This window comes from Hypanus sabinus, chromosome 4, assembly GCF_030144855.1.
Source record: "Hypanus sabinus isolate sHypSab1 chromosome 4, sHypSab1.hap1, whole genome shotgun sequence".
Classification (NCBI taxonomy): Eukaryota; Metazoa; Chordata; class Chondrichthyes; order Myliobatiformes; family Dasyatidae; genus Hypanus; species Hypanus sabinus.
This window is the reverse complement of record NC_082709.1, coordinates 174589450-174606603: the sequence shown is the minus strand read 5'-3', so window position 1 is coordinate 174606603 and position 17154 is coordinate 174589450. Positions and strand designations below refer to the sequence as shown.

The 17154-nt window shown below is 38.5% G+C and overlaps 1 protein-coding gene across 1 annotated transcript in view; it reads right to left on the bottom strand.

Annotated features, from left to right (window-relative positions):
- Positions 1-4463, bottom strand: part of setd4 (SET domain containing 4) — a 39136-nt gene extending 34673 nt beyond the window's left edge. Inside the window, exons 1-3 of the mRNA XM_059968894.1 lie at positions 4195-4463; positions 3943-4035; positions 3524-3678 (exon numbers count right to left, since the gene is read on the bottom strand). Coding sequence (XP_059824877.1) covers positions 3524-3602 — 79 coding nt within the window. The 5' untranslated portion in view covers positions 3603-3678; positions 3943-4035; positions 4195-4463. The remainder of the gene's footprint in view (positions 1-3523; positions 3679-3942; positions 4036-4194) is intronic.
- Between the last annotated feature and the right edge of the window lie 12691 nt (positions 4464-17154).

Below are 17154 nucleotides of genomic sequence, written 5' to 3'. Positions count from 1 at the left end.
GTAACACGAGAAAAAATATTTATTACTCATCCCTAATTGTGTCTGAGTAAGAGGTAGTCAACCACATTCTTGTACAGCTCCAGCCCTTCCGGTGAAGGTACTTCCACAGTGCTGTCACAAAGGGAGCTCCAACATACAGATCCAGCAACATGGTGACGTGATATGTCATTTAAAGGGAATTTGCAGATGGTGAGACAAAGGAAGAGAGGCAAGCATGTGGCAGACAAAAGTCAAAGAACAACAGATGCTGGAAATCCAAAGCAAAAAGCAAATGCCAGAAATAAGCAGGTCTTGCAGCAACCACCAGTGTTTTGAGTCCATGATCCTTTAACAGTACTGGAAAAGAGAGAGATGAAAGCTAGCTTTTAGTAGAATCAAACATGAGGAAGGTGGGGTAATCGAAGCAGCGGTGCCTGGGCCTGAGGGCGTATCAATGTGCCAAAGAGCTAAGAAGGAGCTGAGGTTTGGATGATTTAAGCATCGGGCCAGATTGAAATGAACGTGGTGTTAGGATTGGAGATGAAGGACAATCTGGTTCAGCTTGCTGCTCCATAGAACACTATGTCACAGAACCAGGCCCTTCAGCACATCTAGTTCATACTGAACCATTAGTCTGCCTAGCCCCATTGACACACTCCTGGATCATAGCCCTCTATATCCCTGCCATTCATGTACTTAATAAAATATTCTCTTAAATTTTGACATCAAACCCACATCCACCACTCCTGCTGGCAGCTTGCCCCACACTCTGAATTATTTATATTTATGGCCCTAAGTTACCAGCACATAAATCTTCTGGATCATGTTCAGTTGTTAATTATAAAGTGAGAATGTGCTCAGCCAACGAGACTTAACAGGCAGAATAATAAAAACTAAGCCAACATGATTAAAAATAAAATAGAAAATGGATGTCAGGTAGGATCTGTAGAAAGAACCAAAGGGGATAATGGTCAATGTTTTAGATGAGGGACCCCTCATCAGTCCAAAGAATAAGTTAATCTGGACAAAATGTGGATGAATCCAAGGGAATTTCTCTGGAGTGGAGATAGTGCAGTCGGAAATCAGTGCAGGCAGGAGGAATGAGTTCCAATGAATCAGTGAGACCAAAGTTCAAGGCCTTGTTTACAGGGTGCTGTCATAGCGAGTACAGACTTCGAGATCTTGTTTTCAGGTTGCGAGTCCAGAGTTCGACTGTTATTCCATATTCCAGCATCCACAATCTCCCATGGCTTCCATTTTAAAGACACAGTATCTGTAAACAACCAACTGTCATCCACCGTCCCATTGCACTCACATCCATCATCATGAAGTGTTTCCAGAGGCTCGTCATGAGGCATATCAAGACCCTGCTGCTCCCCCTCACTGGACCCCCTGTAGTTTGTGTACTGTCCCAACCGCTCAACAGACAACACCATTGCCACCACCCTCCACCTGGCCCTAACCCACCTGGATAAAAAAGACATATGTTCGAATGCTGTTCATAGACTTTAGTTCAGCATTCAACACAATCAGCCCTCAGAAACTGATTGGAAAGCTGAGCCTACTGGGCCTGAACACCTCCCTCTGCAACTGGATCCTAGACTTCCTGACTGGGAGACCTCAGTCAGTCTGGATCGGGAGCAGCATCTCCAACACAATCACACTGAGCACAGGGGCCCCCCAGTGCTACGTGCTCAGTCCACTGCTGTTCACTCTGCTGACCCACGACTGTGCTGCAACACACAGCTTGAACTACATCATCAAGTTCACTGATGACACAACCGTGGTGGGTCTCATCAGCAAGAACGACAAGTCAGCTTACAGAGAAGAGGTGCAGCAGCTAATGGACTGGTGCAGAGCCAACAACCTGTCTCTGAATGTGAACCATAGAATATCACAGCACAGAAACAGGCCTTTTGGCCCTTCTTGGCTGTGCCAAACCATTTTTCTGCCTAGTCCCACTGACCTGCACCTAGACCATATCCCTCCATACCCCACTTGTCCATGTACCTGTCCCAGTTTTTCTTAAATGTAAAAGTGAGCCTGCATTCACCACTTCATCTGGCAGCTCATTCCACACTCCCACCACTCTCTGTGTGAAGAAGCCCCCACTAATGTTTCCTTTAAACTTTTACCCCTTCACCCTTAACCCGATGTCCTCTACTTTTTTTCTTCCCTTGCCTCAGTGGAAAAAGCCTGCTTGCATTCACTCTATCTATACCCATCATAATTTTATACACCTCTATCAAATCTCCCCTCATTCTTCTATGCTCCAGGGAATAAAGTCCTTCTCTGTAACTCAGTTTCTCAAGTCCCGGCAACATCCTTGTAAACCTTCTCTGCACTCTTTCAACCTTATTAATATCCTTCCTGTAATTAGTTGACCAAAACTGCACACAATAAGAAGACAAAAGAGATGGTTGTTGACTTCAGGAGGGCATGGAGCAACCACACCCCGCTGAACGTCGACGGCTCCTTGGAAGAGATCGTTGAGAGCGCCAGATTTCTTGGTGTTCACCTGGTGGAGAATCTCACCTGGACCCTCAACACCAGCTCCATAGCAGAAAGCTGTGAAGACTGAGGGAAGTCCATCTCCCACCCCCCATTCTCATCACATTCTACAGAGGTTGTATTGAGAGCATCCTGAGCAGCTGCATCACTGCCTGGTTCGGAAATTGCACCATCTCGGATGGCAAGACCCTGCAGCGCGGATAATGAGGTCAACTGAGAAGATCATCAGGGTCTCTCTTCCCGCCATCACGGACATTTACATACACGCTGCATCCGCAAAGCAAACAGCATTATGAAGGACCCCATGAACCCCTCATACAATCTCCTCCCTCCTACTGTCTGGGAAAAGGCATTCAGGCTCTCACAACCAGACTATGTAACAGTTTCTTCCCCCAAGCTATCAGACTCCTCAATACCCGAAGCCTGGACTGACACCTTGCCCTATTGTCCTGTTTATTATTTATTTTACTGCTCTGCACTGTTTTTGTGCCCTTTATGTAGTCCTGTTTAGGTCTGTAGTCTAGTGTAGCTTTCTCTGTTGTTTTTTTTTACGTAGTTCAGTCTAGTTTTTGTACTGTGTCGTTAAACACCATGGTCCTGAAAAACGCTGTCTCATTTTTACTATGTACTGTACCAGCAGTTATGGTTGAAATGACAATAAAAGTGACTTGACTTGATTATGCTTTTTTCTCTTTTTGTGTTTGCACAGTTTGTTGTCTTGTTGTGTTCATTTTTTTGGGGGGCGATTATACTGTGTTTCTTTGTAATTACTATGAATGCTCAACAGAAAATGAATCTCAGGGTAGTGTATGATGACATTTGATAATAAATTGAACTGAGACCGGTGATGTGGAAACCCGCCATCCGTTCGGTCAATAGGTGGCGGTGCCACGCCAGATTAGCACCCAACAGGGGGAAGGAGTCCCCAGGCAGCCCCAGGGCCGGAGCCGCAACCCCCGGGGCAAAGAGCAACAAAGCCCCCGGGGAACCTCTCTAAATGACACGTGTCAATCAATCCATCTGGGGCTTTTACCTCCAACATCTGCTCCGCGTGTTTCCTCGCCCTGTCGGCGCTTTCTTCTCCTGTGAGCCCGACCTTTCCGTCTGGCCATGGCGGTGAAAGTGTCGAAGCAATTTGCGTTGATGCGTAAACTCCAGCCAAAGTATTTCAGCACGTGTATTTCTTTCCTATAAGGGCGAAATCAAGGCGGGGGGGGGTAACTTATTTTCGTCGGAGAGAAGCTTGCGCCAATAATTACAACGGCTCTTTTGCTAGGATTCAACCTCCAACTGTTCATAAAGCATTAGCTCGGGCCTTCTCCAGCGCAGCGGCGTCCCCTGTCCCCGCTCTCGGTTCCGATCAGCCGAGCCACGGGCAGGAGAACGGGACGCTGTGATGCCCTGCATTAAATTAATCTGCGAAGGAAACAATGGGCAGTAAACAGTACTTACCCCAGCGACAGCCGGATCCTTTAAGCAGGAGATTCTGCAGATGCGGGAAATCCAGTGTAACACACTAGGGGAACTCAGCAGGCCAGGTAACATCTATGGAGAGGAATAAATTAGTCGATATTTCGGGCCAAGTCACGTCATCGGGACTGAAAGAAATACTCCTTCCCTTCCCCTCCCCTACCTTCTGCTCCCTCCCTTTCCAGTCCCGATGCAGGGTCTTGGCATGAAATTAACAACTATTTATTCCCCTACCTGCTCAGTTCTCCAGCATTTTGTGTGTGTTACTCCCAGTTGCACCAATTGATTCAGAGGATTATGGGCTCAAAGCCCTGTGTGGACACTTGCAGACATGCGGGTTGGTAGTCAGCGATCACCAGTGGGGTTTTGATTCCTGCTGCTGTCTGTAAGGAGCTTGTACCTTCTCCCTGTGACCACGTGGGCTTCCCCTGGGTGCTTCCATGCCCTCCCTCATTCCAAAGAGGTTACGGTTAGTAAGTTGTGGGTATGCTACACTGGCTGCAGAAGCACAGTGCTGCTGGCAGGTTGCCTCCAGCACTATCCCGCTGATTAGATGCCAGCCATGCATTTCACTGTGTGTTTTGATGTTCACATGACAAATGAAGCTAATTGATTCTCAACCCGCGTCAGTACATTCCATGTGCTCCAACCTAGCTAGGCAACCTCCTGCGTGGAAACCGATCAAAAGCCTCCTGAAAATCGAAATGTACCAATCTACTTGTTTGCCCCCTCCTCAGTGAACTTCAGATTAGGCAAAGCTGTTTTTCCCTTTCGTCTCATAAATCCACACCCACTCTGCTTAACTCTATCACAGTCAACCGCTATGTTACATCCATTTGGGTTATAGAAGTTCTCCCTTACGGAATTCACAAATCACTTCCCTAAATCTGCTTTTAATGAATTTATGTGGGAAAAGAATTAAATAAATATAGAAGCCAGAGAGTGGTAGGAGATGGTTGCCTCCCTGATTGAAAGCTTGTGACGAGTGGAGTGCCACAGGGATCGGAGCTGGGTCCATTGTTGTTTGGCATCTATATCGATGATCTGAATGATAATGGGGTAAACTAGATCTGCACTCGTCTCTATACTCTCATCTATGCTCTATGGCTTATGGTCTCATATGGGGCGTAGTGGACAGCAAAGGAGGTTATCAAAGCTTGCAGTGGGATCTTGTCCAACTGGAAAAATAGGCTGAAAAATGATAGGTAGGATTTAATGAAGATAAGTGTGAGGTTTTGCACTTTTGGGAGGACAAACCAGAGTAGAATGGGCTTGAGAGTATTTAGGAGTGCAGTAAATTAGAGGGATCTGGAAATACAGGTCCATAATTCCTTGAAAGGAATTTCTTCTCTCAGATGGTGGTGAGAGTGTGGAAAGAGCTGCCAGTGGAAGTGGTGGATGCAGGTTCAATTGCAACACTTAATCAAAATTCGGACAGGTACGTGGATGGGAAAGGTATGGACGGCCATGGTCCAGGTGTGGGTCAATGCCACTTGGCAGAGTAACAGTTCTGCACAGACTAGATAGGCCATAGAGTTATAGAGTCCTCTGTGCTCTCTAACTCTATGGAGCATGTAGTTTGCTAGTATGATAAGTTGGGCTCTTGACCTCCCAATCTACCTTGCTTATGATCTTGCACTTTATTGTTTACCTGCACTTGCACTTTCTCTGTAGCTGTTTCACTTTATCCTGTACTAACTTTATTGTATCCTGTTCTACAGGGTAATGATCCGATCTATATGAACGGTACGCAAATCAAACCGTTCGCTGTATCTTGGCACATGTGACAGTAATAAACCAGTTCCAATTCCATGTCAGCTGTGGTATTCTGGTTAATGCGTAATCACTCAAAAGAAAATTGCATGCTACAGGTTATTCTAAGTTTATTGCCATTTTTCCTGCAATAAAACAGAAACAATAATGCACTTTGCAATGATAGTGGAGGTGCCAGCCTCTCTCTCTCTTGAAGGGTTAAAAGGATCTCCACAATAATATCTCCCTCAGCTTTTTAAAAGCATTAAATGTAGATTATCCCCGAAGCTTTGTTGAAACTGGGATCTCATTCCGGACTCATTCTCATTCTGCTATTTGTCTGCAATGGTTTCACCTTAAAATCAACAAGCTTTACAACTTCCCAAACTTCCTAAATTCACGGAAAAATAGTTTCTTTTCAGCAGCAAACAAGAGAAAATCTGCAGATGCTGGAAATCCAAGCAGCACACACAAAATGCTGGAGTAACTCAGCAGGCGAGGCAGCATCTATGGAAAAAAGTAAACAGTTAAGTTGCTCCAGCATTTTGTGTATGTTACTTTTTAACAGCACTGAGCGTGAATCATCAAGATGACGGCATTATTAAGCTTTTACATTGAAAACTTAAGCGAACATCAATTAAATCATCCACTTCAAAGCCTAAACATTCTGATATACATTAATCAGCTTTTACCTTAAAGCTGAAATACTAAAGTCAGAAATAGATGGAAGTATATGGAAGTATAAGCTACACGCAGCTACACTGAACTGATTCCACAACCTATACACTCACTTTCATGGACTCTGCAATGCATATTCTTGGTATTATTTATTTATTTTGAGTTTGTACAATTTGTCTTCTTTTGCATGTTGATATACTTGTTTACATATAGTTATCATAATTGTTATTGTATTTTTAAATTCTCCTGTAAATGCCTGCAAGGAAATGAATCTCAGGGTTGTATATGGTGACACATACGTACTTGGATAAGAAATTTACTTTGAACTTTGAATGACACAGTAGCGTAGTGGTTAGCACAACGCTTTACAGTACCAGCAACCTGGGTTCAATTCCCGTCGCTTCTCTGTAAGGAGTTTGGACGTTCTTCCTGTGGCTGTGTGGGTTTCCTCCCACAGTCCAAAAAATAATATACTGTTTGATAGGTTAATTGGTCATTGTAAAATGGCCGTGAATAGTTTAGGGTTAAATCGTGGTTTGCTAGTTTCAAAGGACCAGAAGAGTCTATTCCATGCTGGGTCAATAATTTTTTTTTAAAAAGCACTGTGCTTATTTTCACCAGAGTTCCTGGGGGAATCTCAGAATCTGATAGGGAAGGTATGTACGTTCTAAGGGAAGCAGTTGTAAACAGTGTCCATGTTTGGGACTTTCAATTGCTCAGCAGAGCCTGGTTATGGACTCATGAGGTCACAAGTCCATAAACAGTCAAAGAATAGGGTTCCCTCATGTTTCTTTTATATTGCTTGAGTACAATGCATGTTACTTTCTTGATTAAACTTAAAAGCACAACAAATGGGCACTTTCAGAATGTAAAATATTTCAGATTGTAGCACTCTTAGAAGCCAGGAGGCAGAGCAGATATACTTTTATACATAATTGACATAATACTAATACATAATTTAAGGGATAGGAGTATCCCATTCAGCCCAAAAGCTTTACTCTTTCATTTACATTATGGCCACTCAGATCCTGTCCTCAAATTCACTTTCCACTTTGGTTTCCATAATCCCTCCTGCACCAAAATTCTATCTCTCTCAGTCATAAATATATCGAATATCCTACCCTCCACAGCTTTTAGGGGTACAGAATTCCAAAGATTCTCTTTCAATATCTTTATTAGTATTATATAAATTACATGAATACAAATACAAAATTCATAGCAACACAAGTAATATGAATTACATTTAAATCACAGTAATGTGATCACATTATCCCATATTCCAAATCAATCATGTAGAAAAAAAGATTGAATTATAAAATGAAATAAAATAGAATAATTGTATTTTATTAAAAAAATCTACCCCCACTACCAAAATGAGCTGGTTGGTGAAAAAAGAGAAAAAAACCTTACCATATAATATTATAATAATAATGGCTCAGATCCATACTTTAATAACACTTCATAGATTATGAAGCAAGCACTTGAGCAAGGTCACCCTCCTGGCCATAAGAGACATAAAGGCCAATACCCGCAAATAAGATGGCTTCAGTTTTGTACTACTATCCTCAAGAATACCAAACATGGCAGTCAAGGGATTGGGCTTAAAACTAACATTGAAAAGTACAGAAAAAGTTTGAAATACATCTTTCCAAAATTTTCCAAGGCTCGGACATGTCCAAAACATATGAATTAGTCTGGCCACTCCATTAGTACATCTCTCACAGTAGGGGGAAATATCTGCGTAGGAACGAGAGAGCTTGTCTTTAGACATATGAACTCTACGTACCACTTTGAATTGTAATAAAGACTGTGCTGGTCAGACATACTTTGAGGATCTGGTTACAGTTCAGAAAACATTTTGGTTTATTGAGATTCTCCCTCTCCAGTCCCATCTTTTCTAATTATTTTTTAAACCACCTTTAATTGACCTATCTTTCAATGGATAGTATAGATTGGGTATTAAACGATTTCAGGATTTGTGTGATGGAGGTAATCTCTCTTCTCTTGTGCAACTTTCTACGAAATTTAACCTTTCCAATACTCACTTTTTTCAATTCTTGCAGATTAGAGATTTTTTAAGATCCCAACTACATACATTTCCTACTAGTCCAGATAAGAATATAATAGATACATTTTTTAATCTGAAATCCTTTGACAACGGTTCAATATCTCACATTTACGGTCTGCTGTTGGGACTGAAAAAGGCCTCTTTAGATAAAATTAAAGGAGACTGGGAAAAGGATTTATAGATTTTCATATCTGAGGAGAGCTGTAAGATTATTTTAAAATTGATTAACTCTTCATTATGTGCTCGTCTTTCTTTATTACAATTCAAAGATTCTAAAGCTTTAGATTCAGCATATCACCTAAAACTTTAACAGGCTTCTATAGCTGCACAGTGGAGACTATTCTATGGCCTGGTATGGAAACACCAATGCCCAGGAACAGAAAAGTCTAACGAAAGTGATGAATACAGCCCAGTCCATCATACAAAGAGCTCTCCCCACCAATGCGCATATTTACATGGAACAGGAAGTAGGAGGTCGGTGAGCCAGTCCTCATCGGAGGATCAGAGGTGGAGAGTGTCAGCAACTTTGAATTCCTTCATGTTATCATTTCAGAGGATCGCTCCTGGGTCCAGCATTTAAGTGAAAGTACAAAAAAAGCACATCAGTGTCTCTACCTTCTTAGAAGTCTGCAAAGATTCAACATGTCATCTAAAACTCTGACAAACTTACATAGTTGTGTAGGGAGAGAGTATATTGATTGATTACATCACGACCTTGAATGGAAACAACAATACCGTTGACTGGAGAATCTTACAAAAAATAGTGTATGTGGCCTAGTCCAACACAGAGAAAGCCCTCCCAGCCTTTGAGACCATCTACATGGAGCACAGTCACAGGAAAGCAGCCTCCCTCATCAAGGACACCCACCACCTAAGCCATTCTCTCTTCTTTTTGTTGCCATCAGGAAAAAGGCACAGGATCCTCAGGACTTACACCACCAGGTTCAAGAAAAGTTTTTACCCCTCAACCACCAGGCTCCTTAACCAGTGAGGAAAACGTCGCTCAGTTTCACTTGCCCCATCACTAAACTGTTCCGACAAGTGATGGACTCAATTTTAAGGACTCTTCATCTCATGTTCTCAATATTTATTACTTACTTATTATTATTATATTTTAATTTATTTTTTCTCAATTCAAGCTGGTAAAACCTGAGGTACAGGCACAGCCAAGCATGCTCATTTGTCAATTGCTCGGAACTTGTGGCTTTCTGAAGATTTAAATAGATATTGTTGTGTAGATTTATAAAGATATTGATGTGTAGATTTGCATCGATATTGCTGTGTAGCTGTGTTAGTGCTACTGTGTCATCCCTTTAGGATAATAATGTTGTAGATATTACTATTGGGACAATGTCTTGTTCCAAAGTCTTTCAATTTCCTCTTTTAATTCAGCATATTTCTGCTGTTTTTCACTTATCGATTTCTGTAAATTATGTGTGTTTGGAATGGCGATAATTTAAGTAAGTTGTTTGTTGCTTGTTTATCCTGTATTGTTATATCCAGATGGTTATTATGGATTGTCCCATCTGTAATAATGGACTGGACATAATATAATATAATATAATCTGACTCGAACCAGATCAGGAGAGTTTTTACAGTAAGATATAATTCCTTTCATGAGTTTGTATTTTAAAGCTAAATTTTGATGACTGATGTTTGGCACTTGATTGTGCCAGTGTAAGTAATCAGATTGTGTTAAATTGCTGCAGGATCCTGTAATATGTTGGGTTGTTTCAGTTTTTTCTTGGCATTTTCGACATTTATCAGCATGAATTTGTTGGTCTTTTATTATGTATTTTTGATTTTTTTACATGTATTAACTACTGGTCCTGTATTGCCACAAGGAGCCCCTCTGTTTCTGGAAAGAGGTCTCCAACTCTTGGAGACTCATCTCTGGCTCTTGGATTGTATTCATTAGAGTATAGAAGAATGAGAGGGGATCTCATAGAAACATTTCGAATGTTGGACAGAGTAGATGTGGAAAGGCTGTTTCCCTTGGTGGGTGAGTCCAGGACAAGAGGTCACAGTCTTAGAATTAGAGGGCACACATTTAAAACAGAGATGAGGAGAAATTTTTTTAGCCAGAGGGTTGTGGATTTATGGAATTCATTGCCACATACAGCTGTGGAGGCCCCATCATTGAAGGTTTTTAAGGAGGAGATGACAGCTATCTGATTAGTCAGGGTATCAAGGGATATGGGAAAAAAGCTGGAATTTGGAACTAGATGGGAGAATAGCTTAGCTCATGGTGGAGTGGCAGAGCAGACTTAATGGGCCGAATGGCCTACTTCTGCTCCTTTGTCTTGTGATCTTGTGAACGCTGAGCCAGGCATTCAATACTTCCTTGTTGGCATCTAGTCTGCTCAGATCATGGGAATGGCTTCCATGGAGGGTCATGCTCTTCCATTGTTAACTTCCTCTTCAATAGTGATAATGTCTTAATTTTTCTGGGTGATGCCCTCATTTAAGCTTAGTGGCATATACTTCTTATCAGAATTGCATATGCTTGCATAGAGTGCTGATTCCTGTTTTCGTTCATGAAAGTATATCCTTGGAAGTTTTATCTGACTGTTGTTAGAGTTTTAATGTCTGTTATTCCTTTTTCCCCTAAGCAGTTGAAACCCCCTGGTTTCCTTGGCTGTGTGAGTCTAGGGAAGACAACCTCCGGCGCTGCCAGGCTTGTGAGATAGAGGTGCGAGCCCACCCTGAACCCCGGTTTGTTTGGATGCTGTTTGTTTGTTTTGCTACCCCGTTACAAATTAGTGCCACGAAATAACAGACAGTACACCGCATATGATTAAAAGATTATATTTACGAATCTTAATTTGACTAAGGGGTTAGTAAAGAAAAGAATAAAAGAAAGAGAAAAGGGCCCATTTTAATGAAATAGTCAAATGTGCACAAGTTGGAGCTCAAAGATTCCCCCAGTCACCAATCCTCAATCAATCTCACCCCAGGCTTCGGCAAATCACAGTCCCACTCCGGGTCAAATCCTACAACCTCTTCTCTCCTGCGACTTCCCTCTTCATATCCTCTTGAACAAAAGGAACAAACTCAACCTCAGTGTCCCTCACCAGGGAAACCTCTTCTTAATCTGACCATCTGAGTTGGATGGCACACGTTTCTCCTCACCTCTTATCTTCAACAATAACCCAAACAAGCTGAAAACAGAACAGACTGCTCGTACAGAACTGCTCAATGAAATACATATAGCATAACAGTAAAAATATGAGCCAGTGCTTTACATAGTGTTAATCTAAGTGTATTTGAATGTACATAATGTTTTCTGTCATTTGTTATTTCAGTTATTTCTTTTTCATAAATTTTCCAGATCAGTTTCGGACCAAGATATTCTGCCAGAAGAATACATTAATAGCAAAAGTACTTATTGCCTTTGTTTTGCTTTCTGTTAACTAATTACTTGGAACAGTTCTCTAGGATCATCCCCGGTTTATAAGTCCGAATATCCCTAGCACTATCCCTCAGCTGTTGTACGCCAAATGGCTATATTCTGGGTTTGGTTTCCTATCCCAGCTCCTCCCTCTCTGGTAGTAACTACGAGGGCCAATCCTGTCGATAGTAGCACCATTTTTTGAATTGATTTGACTTTATTTCTTACAGCCTTCACATACATGAGGAGTAAAAATCTTTATGTTACTTCTCCATCTGAATGTGCAATGTGCAATTTATAGTAATTTGTAATAAATAGTATGTACAATAAGATATACAACAGAACAGTCAATATAGCTGAAAAGACTTTTTGGTTGTATGTTGGTGGGAGATCCTCGGGAGAAGGCTCTTCATGATAACCATATCTAGTCACCTTATCTGCTAAATCATTCCAATCCATATCTCCATATTGATCCTTCTCCTCTCTTTCAGATCCTAATTTCCTCTCTGTGCAGCAAGTTGGCCCTGCAGCTCTTATATCTGCTTTAAGCACTTTCTATGATCTCCAGTGCTCGGCTCAGTTTTTCGCCAACTTTCTATCAAACCCTTGAGTAGGCAGGCTTTGGTAATTGTCTAAATTCCCTGTCAAACAATTTCCCTTGAGCAATCTTAAAAAGAGCTTCACCAGCAGTTTTACCTTCAGCACTAGAGTGACCTGCATACTCCCCGTATTGTGGCCATTTCCCCAAGTTCCTGCGGACTTGCAGACTTCCCTGGCTTCTTCAGCCTGGGTCAGTAATACCCAACACCAGATCTCTCTGTTTCTCACACACATGGTCTGTCTCCGGTCTCTCAGTGAATCAACAGAGAGACTTATTCTTTTTTTTTTAAATTTTTTTATTGAATTTTCAAATAGGTTACAGAAAGAAAAAAATTGTCAACCCTTCCCCCCTCCCCTTAACTCCCCCCCAAACATATCCCTATAGAAAAAAAGAGAAGAGAAAAGAAAGAAAGAAAGAATGCCTGGATATCGGAAGAACCCCACATGCTCCATGGAGTTCATAATAGCTTTAATATGTATATTTAATTCTTTCCCCAGATAACCAATAATTTTATCTTTGGGACACCTATATATTTAATCCTATCTTTTGCAAATAAGGGCACCAAATTTTCAGAAATATTTCTTATTTATCTCTTAAATTATAAGTAATTTTTTCAAGTGGAATGCAGCTAAAAATTTCATTCTTCCAACGATCTATACTTAAGTATGAATCCGATTTCCAAGTAACTGCAATAGCCTTTTTGGCTACTGCCAATGCAATTTTTATGAATTCTTTCTGATATTTATTCAATTTGGATTTCGATTTCATACCTTCAATATAGCCTGGTAATAATAATGTTGGATTATGTGGAAGTTGTATTCCAATAATTTGTTCCAGTAAAACTCTTAAATTTGTCCAAAAAGGTTGAATTTTAAAACAAGACCGAGTGTAAAAAAGTACCAATTTCTTGATTACATCGAAAACATTGATCAGATAAGTTTGAGCTTAATCTATTTATTTTTTGTAGTGTAATATATATTTGATGTAAAAAGTTATATTGTACTAATCTTAGTCGAACATTTATTGTATTTGTCATACTGTCAAGACATAATCTTGACCAACTTGTTTCATCAATTTTAATATTCAAATCAGTTTCCCATTTTTGTCTTGACTTATGAATTCCTTGTTTAATTGCCTGTTTTTGAATCAAATTATACATACCAGAAATATTTTTTTAAATTTTTCCTTTATGAATTAAAGTTTCTATTTCATTAGGTTTCAGCAATAACATTGTTTGACCCAGTTTATCTCTTAAATAAGCCCTTAATTGGAAATAACAGAAAAGAGTGTTATTTGGTATTTTATATTTATTCGTTAATTGGTCAAATGACATTAATATACCTCCTTCAAAACAGTCTCCTATATATCTAATCCCTTTGTGAAACCAGTTATATAAAAGTTGATTATCCATTGTAAAAGGGATAAGTTCATTTTGAATTAAAGGTCCCTTTGCTAATAAGGATTTCTTTATCTCATCATCAACATTTATCTTATTCCATAAATCAATCAAATGTTTTAGTATAGGAGATTCTTTCTTTTCCTGTATACATTTAGATTCCCATTTATATATAAAATCTTCTGGTATATTTTTTCCTATTTTATCTAATTCTATTCTAATCCATGCCGGTTTATCTTCATCAAAAAAAGATGCAATAAATCTAAGTTGATTTGCTTTATAATAATTCTTAAAATTTGTTAATTGTAACCTTCCTAGGTCAAATTTCCATGTCAATTTTTCCAACGATATTCTTGACATCTTACCTTTCCAAAGGAATTTCCTCACACATTTATTTAACTTCTGAAAAAACTTCTGCAGTAATTGTATTGGTAGTGTTTGGGATAAATATTGTAATCTAGGGAATATATTCATTTTTACACCATTGACTCTACCTATTAATGTTATTGGTAACATCATCCATTTATCAAGATCCTCTTGAATTTTTTTCAATAATGGCAAATAATTTAGTTTATATAAATTCTTTATATCATTATCAACTCTTATACCTAAATACTTTATACCATTTATCAGCCATCTAAATTGAGATATTAATCAACATTGACTATAATCTCCTTTAGTAAGAGGTAAAATTTCACTTTTATCCCAATTTATTTTGTACCCTGATATTTTCCCATGTTCTTCCAATCTAGAAGATAATTTACGCAACGAATGCAATGGGTTAGTTAGATAAATCAGAACATCATCAGCAAGTAAGTTAATCTTATATTCCTCCTGATTAACTCTAAAACCCATAATATCTGAGTCAGTTCTAATTAATTCAGCTAATGGTTCTATCAGCAACACAAATAAAGCAGGTGATAATGGACAACCTTGTCTAGTAGACCTTGTTAACTGAAATGATGTTGAAATTTGGCCATTTGTCACCAGTTTAGCTTTGGGGTTAGTATTTAAGGTTTTAATCCATTTTATAAAAGATACTCCTAATCCATATTTTTCCAATACCTTAAATAAAAAATCCCATTCCAATCTATCAAATGCTTTTTCTGCATCCAAAGCAACTGCCACACTCATTTCTTCCCTCTTTTGTGCCAAATGAATTATGCTATGTAACCAAGTTACATTATCTGCCGATTGTCTATTTTTAATAAATCCTGTTTGGTCCATGTGTCTTAATTTTGGTAAGTATTTAGATAATCTATTAGATAAAATCTTTGCTATTATTTTATAGTCTGTGTTCAACAAAGAAATAGGTCTGTATGATGTTGGCTTTAAAAGATCTCTGTCTTTTTTTGGCAATACTATTAAAATAGCTGTTGAAAAAGATTCTGGAAGTTTATGCGTTCTTTCCGCTTGGTGTATTAGCTCCATAAAAGGAGGAATTAATAAATATTTAAACTTTTTGTAAAATTCAGGTGGAGAACCATCTTCTCCTGGAGATTTATTACTCTGAAGTGATCCTAGAGCTTCTTCGACCTCTTTTAATGTAAAAGGCACATCTAATCCCTTCTGTTGTTCCAAATTCAATTTTGGGAGAGTTATTTTGATAAAAACCTTTCTATCTCAACAATATCATTTTGTGATTTTGATTGATACAGTTCAGAATAAAAATTTTTTAAAGTTTCATTGATTTCTAAAGGTTTATAAGTAATTTTATTTACACTCGTTCTAATTGCATTTATCGTTTTGGAAGCCTGGTCTGTTTTTAACTGCCAAGCAAGAATCTTGTGTGATCTTTCACCTAGTTCATAATATCTCTGTTTAGTTCTCATAATTGCTTTTTCTGTTCGGTATGTCTGAAGTGTATTATATTGTAGCTTCTTATTAACAAGCTGCCTTTGTTTTTCTTCTGTCATATATCTTTGAGATTCATTTTCTAATTTTGTAATCTCTTTTTCCAATTAATCTATTTCTACCATATATTCCTTAATTTTAGAAGTATAACTTATTATCTGGCCTCTCAAATATGCCTTCATCGCTTCCCATAATATAAATTTATCATCAACTGAATGTGAGTTTGTATCTAAAAAAAACTGAATCTGTTTTTTCATAAAATCACAAAAATCTTGACATTTTAATAATATTGAATTAAATCTCCATCTGTAAATCGATTCCTCCTTATCCATCATTATCATTGTCATTATCAAGGGGGAATGATCTGACAATATTCTTGCTTTATATCCCATATTTTTCCATATTCGCTGATAGTAGGAAAAAATCTATCCTTGAATAAGTTTTATGTGTATTTGAATAAAATGAATAATCTCTTTCTCTTGGGTTAATTCTTCTCCATATATCAATCAAATTTAAATCTTTCATCAATGATAAAGTTAATTTTGCTGCTTTTGGTTTTGCAACAACCTTTGTTGATCTATCTAAAACTGGGTCTAGACAAAAGTTAAAGTCTCCACCTATTAATATTTTATCATGTGCGTCAGCCAAATTCAAAAAAGCCTCTTGTATAAATTTTACATCGTTTTCATTTGGTGCATAAATATTCATAAGAGTCCATAGTTCTGAAAAGATTTGAAAATGTATAATTACATATCTTCCCGCAGAATCAATTAATACATTTTGTATTTTAATTGGTAAAGTTTTGTTGACCAAAATTGCAACTCTCCTTGTTTTTGAATTAAATGAAGCCACTATAACATTTCTGACCCAGTCTCTCTTTAATTTCTGATGTTCTATCTCTGTTAAATGTGTTTCTTGTATAAAAGCTATATCTATTTTCATTTTCTTAATGTATGTTAAAATTCTTTTTCTTTTCACTGGTCCATTAAGCCCATTAACATTAAAACTTTAAAAATTCAGTAAATTAGTCATTATTTTTAATGGGGTTACTCCAGTCTATAATAATACATAATATTTCAACTCTCATAGTACCTTGGGGAACTATTTTAAAATTCTCCATGTTGCTATGTGTCTCCCCTCTGATCATCCAGGCAAAGAAAGAAAGAAAAAAGAAGAATAGATTATAAAGAGAAAAAAAACAAAAAAAACCCTGCTAATGTTGTGAATGGAAAAAAACACAACATTACCCCCCTCCGTTGTGTGGGTCATGGCAAACGCCATAATTACACACGTGAATCCCATAGTGATTGATCCGAAGTTCTCCCAGCTCCCCCGTAACATAAAAAAGTATACATAAGAGAAGAAAAAATAATATCACTACCCTTGATTAATATTTCTCAAATTTTTACCTTTCTCCCCCTGTGTCATATAATTAAAAGTATATTTAAATATTC